The sequence below is a fragment of the Halictus rubicundus genome, chromosome 8, assembly GCF_050948215.1.
Source record: "Halictus rubicundus isolate RS-2024b chromosome 8, iyHalRubi1_principal, whole genome shotgun sequence".
NCBI lineage: Eukaryota > Metazoa > Arthropoda > Insecta > Hymenoptera > Halictidae > Halictus > Halictus rubicundus.
In genome coordinates, this window is record NC_135156.1 from 9,863,620 (window position 1) to 9,868,964 (window position 5,345).

Here is a 5,345-nt window from a genome sequence, read left to right on the forward strand (position 1 = left end):
TGTCGTTTGTGATTCATTTTGTACAAACCCTGTGCTGGAAAATAAAAGAGAGAGAGAGATTTTTTAGTAAATATGTGTGTATTTTTATGGCTTACAGAGTAAACGTGAATTATATTACTTTTATTTTGTACTTCTGCGTAAATTCGTTTAAATCCATTGCTAAATTTGTGCATATGAAATATCGATCACATGAATTTTTATATGAGACAGAAAACGATTTTTTTACATACAATATTAGCTTTTATAGAGGCAATTTTTATACATTTTAGCAGCATTTCATAGTAAACTTTTATAGTAAACATATTTTATAGTAAACTTGAGTTCAAATAGCATTCTTTCAATTTTTCTACAAACTCATTTTGAGTTTTATATATAATATTCATTTTTATAGAGAGTTAACATTAACACATTTTAACAGCATTTAATGTCTCCTAGGTAAATATATAATCAACGCTAGTTCAATATTTGCGTTACATGTTTCACAGAATTTTTATTCGACTACGAAGCTAGTGAATTGTTTATTGCATTATACGCTGCATATATTGCACAAATGGATGCGATCTTATCGAAAAAGCCCTTTGTGGCAGTTAAGATTCTATTCCTTTCATGTAATAAGGCTTCATCGATTTTCTGGTAATCCCAATTCAACTGCTCGATTCTATCGCCTTTGGAGGCAGGACTCTGTACTTTGAACAAGATCTCTCAGTAGAAGCGTTCTGCATCGAACGCGCACTTTCTATAATTCGCATGGATTTTTGTTAACATTTTACCTGGCAGCTTGCTCAGTCGTCTTTCTCTGTCAAATAATTCGAACGAGGAATAACGAACAAGCCCGGGGAAACTAAATACGGCGAACAGTCCTCGTTGTTGTCGCCTCGGAGTATAAATTGCGTCCTCTGAGAACGAGCATCCCAACATTTCGCTAACGTTACTGATTCAGTTAAGCAATTGAAATGTCTGATTGATGACCATTAATCCGGAACATGAATAGAGCAGTTTAAAGCGAACTATCATCACGAGACACGTTGCGATACCAGCGTGTCGAGTCGACCATTTAACGTGGTTAGTTCTGGTGCCAATGAAACGGCAATTCTTTCGAAAGGGCACAAGAACTTCTAATCTCTGACAAGACTATAATGTGTCGACGATCGATCAGCGATAACAGAGTCGCGTGTTCTACCTCGTATAATTGTATGGTCAGTTTGAAACGGTACTATCATAAGGAGGGAATCTAGTTGCACATATCTTTGAAATACCTCTGCACGTAAAGGGCGTTCCACTAATCCAGTTGTGCGACGTAAAAAATGTTTCCTGCGTAATTTAACACTATCATTGTCAAACCGACAAGCTCGAAAATGTCGTCAAAACAATTTAATACTAGAGCTACCGTGCAGTAAACGCGACTGACGTATAATAACGAATGCCTCATATCAATGACAATATTGCAGTAAAAGCGTTCTCAACAAATTCATAAATCTACAATATCTCACGAGATCGTAAAAGAGTCTGCAGAGTTTATATGAGAGATTTAATCTCCGCCGCCGGGATAATGAGTCCAACGAAGTGCAGCAGGATCGCCATGCTCGTGTAAAAATGGTACAGAAAATATATTATACTTTAAAATATTACACTGTTCTGTCACATCGAAGAGAAACAATATTCCATATGCATTAACAAATTGAAAAATATTCAACTACCTAAAGTAATCTCACAGTGTTTGTCAAACAGGAACAACTTTACCGTTTCCAGTAAACAACGCCGGTGTTGCGTGGCCATTTCTCTTTCGGTATGCATTGTGTGTACAAACCGCGGCCACGTTTTTCATAACAGGGCAGCAGAATTATTAATTTCTCAGGGATGTCGCCCGATTTTCGATTTCATTCCGCACGATTGACATTACGTTACAAATGTTAACGTAATTAACACTAGATCTGCTGACCACTGAAAGTGACTGTTTACATCATTGTATAAAACATTGTTATTGGAATAAATATCCAGAGGAATAATTTCATTGAAAATTTGGTAGCGGCCGTAGTAGTTCTAGTGTCAATTAGACTTTCCCATATTGTTCATAGCTGTTTACAAATACAAGAACAATAATGGGTGATGGTATGAATGAATCGTGTCTAATTAATTGCCTGAGCAATCTGGCCTCGTACTACAGGGGTAGTCGAATTTGGATCAGCGCTTATTATTCATTTTTTAACATTTTGTGGTAGAACTCTGGAGCCCTCAATTGATTAGAAATTATGCTTTAAACCTGGTTCAGCTGTGTGTTCTTAACAAGAAAAATACTTACAGCATTACTAGTGGTGCAAATGAAGTATTTATAAATTATGTCGAACCTAGGCGCTGGTCCAAAACTCGACTACTCTCCCCTGAATGTTGAAAGACTCGTTGGAGTCATTATGATGTACGGACGTCCCTGAAGGGAGTTTAGGGTCGACTACTTGAGGAGGACATGACCGGGCAAGAACGGGTATGTGTTGTAAATGTAAACGGGTCGGTTAAAGGCGAAGGAATTCGCGATGGCCACGGCTGGGTTCGTGTCGTCAAAGTCTTCTTCCGGAGCGCTCGAGGGCGTCGTTGGCTCCCTGGTCCGCGGTGTCGTTGTGGTTCTCGCTGTCGTTGTCGTGGTTTTCGTTGTCGTTGTTCTCGGGGCGACGGTGGTGGTGACAATTGGGGGGTAGCTTGTCGAGTCTGGCGGTTCATAGGCTGGTAATCCGGGGGGCCCGTAATACGCATGCAATCGATTGTTGGTAGGATTAAAGCGTTGACCATTAGGACGCCATCCCCTTGGTTTATATGGTGATAAATCTGATGTTGCCAGTCCGATACAGAGGAGCACGAGGGTCAACTGGAAAATGGAAAAGCAATTAATGGCTTAGCTGTCGCACGGTTTTCCGGACGTTCCCTGTTGGTGCTGCCTCCCTCGAACCCGACGAAGAAAACCGTCACTCGACGGTTTCCAATGATCTGACGGCAGCTCCACTTTTGATATGTCTTATGTCATAAGTGACAAGTTATGTCATAAGTGATCGCGTTTTCGGTTAATAGTCACGAATGAGAGCTACCTCCTATTTCTACGATTTTTTTATATGTTGTCCGAACAACTTTTTCTTACACAGTAATGTCTCGATATACAGCTGCTCTTAGGATAATTTTTAGTTTTTTATTCTTTTATGAAACATATACCAATGTATTCGTGACATTTTTTTCGATGGAAATGACACCAAACACGACACAATTTGTATCATATTTACCCGTTTGATTCGCGATGAAGTAGAACCTCGATTATCCGAACCGAACACGTGCAAACAGTTCAGTCGACATTCTAAATCGATTCATACACACCACTTAATCTAGCACTGTAGCTATGTAACTATTTTATTCTCTGAATCAACCCGTGTTCCACTAATTAGTTCGGATAATCGAGGTTCTACCGTACCGCGAATTAAACAAGTAAATATGATGCAAATTGTGTCGTGTTTGGTATCGATTCAATCAGAAAAATGTCACGAACGTGTTAGATGATTCAAACATGATGAATGAACATGATAAACGTTTCTTAAAAAAAAATAATTTAACGTTGACGCAACATTGAAAGTAAACATTAATTTCGCGTTATTCTTGGGCGATGCAGACACTGAATTCATAGTTCAAATGAAAATTGAATTTACCGTGATGTGTGAAATAAGAATTAAAAAAAAATTAAATTAAATTAAAAAACATTGATAAACTATTACGCGAGTTCCAAGTGGCACCGAGCTGTAAAGAGTTCACAATTGAAATACGTATATATTATTATAATTCTATATTCTATATATATGTTATAATTGGGACCAGATAATTGAACTAATATTAGCAGTGGGCGTTTAATGAACATTCGACGAGCAATGAGTACTCCAATTTGAACGTATCGTTCTGAAACGGACGAAGTGGTATGCGGACGGCGAGAATAATGTGGAGCGTTTACATAAAATGATTGATATTGAAAATTGCTAACGAACCAGACATCTCGTTACAGTTCTCCTCATACTTGCTGGCCAGGACCGTTAACTTCGCGCCGAAAAATTTGACTGGCCTTTGCCAGTGTCTTTCATCCGTCTTTATATGCGGCCGCACGTCTATGAGATGGCGTCCAACCATCGTGAATACGAAGCAATCCGAAACGATTTCGTTTCGTTGGTTATTGCTTCTCGTTTCGTAACTGCTGTAGACCTATATTACGTGTTACGAATGATCATCGGATAGCAGAAGTATCACGATGTTCATGACGTCTCGATGTGACTTCTTCTTATTCTCACAAACGGTCGCAGCGGTTCTGCCCTCTTTCAAAGATTTTGTCGCGATCAGTTTTGAAAAATAATCATAAATATATATAACAATAAATATATCTATTCGATCTAAATCTTTTTACTGTTTAAAAAAAATTATGATTACGAGCGATTTCAGATTTGTATGTAAGAGAAGATTAAATGAGTACGTATTGCTTTGAAAAATACTTACACTTATTAAATAGCACTTTATGTACAAATTGATCTATCACTAATGAAAGAAAGCTAGTTGGGGAAATGTAATATAGTCATCTAATGTTTAAGCTAGCAGCTTTATATCAACTATCTGTTTACAATCTATAAAAATATTTATAATCGATATAGAAAAACGGATGAAGATTGTAATAAGGTGTCGTACCAAATAATAAAAGTTATCATCGTGTACGCGAAGATTGTGCACATGGAACAACCGTAAGCTGACAAGTCTGCATTAATAACATGTTGTTATTACAACAATCATTATTAATGTGGTCAATTCAGATCAATCACGGTTTGGATTATTTCAATTATTTATTTCGATGCATAATTTCTCTGAATGAATCGTGTCGTTACTGTGGAACTGGCAGTCATGTGAAAATTCAATCAAACCAGATACATAAATGACGCTTCGTTATACTTTATTTGAATATGCATATCGTACGAGAACCGTATTACGACTTTCGGAAACGTATGCTTGATCAATAAAGTTTTCACTTCCCTGAAGATCACGAGTCTGAATACAAAACGGGCGACTGAATGATTTCGATTAGAAAAATTAATAATGTTGGTACCGAAATTATCATTTACCGTGCATGTTATCATTGTCCATTAGCACGCGTACCCATTGCGCGCCCTATGACTGATAATTATTCAAATTATTCTAAATATTCGGGACAGAGAATATTGCGCGTACAGAATTAAATCGTTTCACGTGACGAATCATTTTAATTTGAACAATTTCAATAAAAATTATTGCTTTGAAGAATCTTTAATTCGTCAAAGAATTTTGATAATATATCACTGAATTGT

At 37.3% G+C, this 5,345-nt stretch overlaps 1 protein-coding gene across 1 annotated transcript; it reads right to left on the reverse strand.

Moving 5' to 3' along the window:
• Window positions 1–2,434: 2,434 nt before the first annotated feature.
• Window positions 2,435–4,263, reverse strand: LOC143356839 (uncharacterized). The gene is made up of 2 exons (XM_076792864.1): window positions 4,011–4,263; window positions 2,435–2,857 (listed from the first exon to the last, which is right to left on the reverse strand). The coding sequence occupies exons 1-2, from the start codon at window positions 4,035–4,037 to the stop codon at window positions 2,447–2,449; spliced, it is 438 nt and encodes a 145-aa protein (XP_076648979.1). The 5' UTR covers window positions 4,038–4,263; the 3' UTR covers window positions 2,435–2,446.
• Between the last annotated feature and the right edge of the window lie 1,082 nt (window positions 4,264–5,345).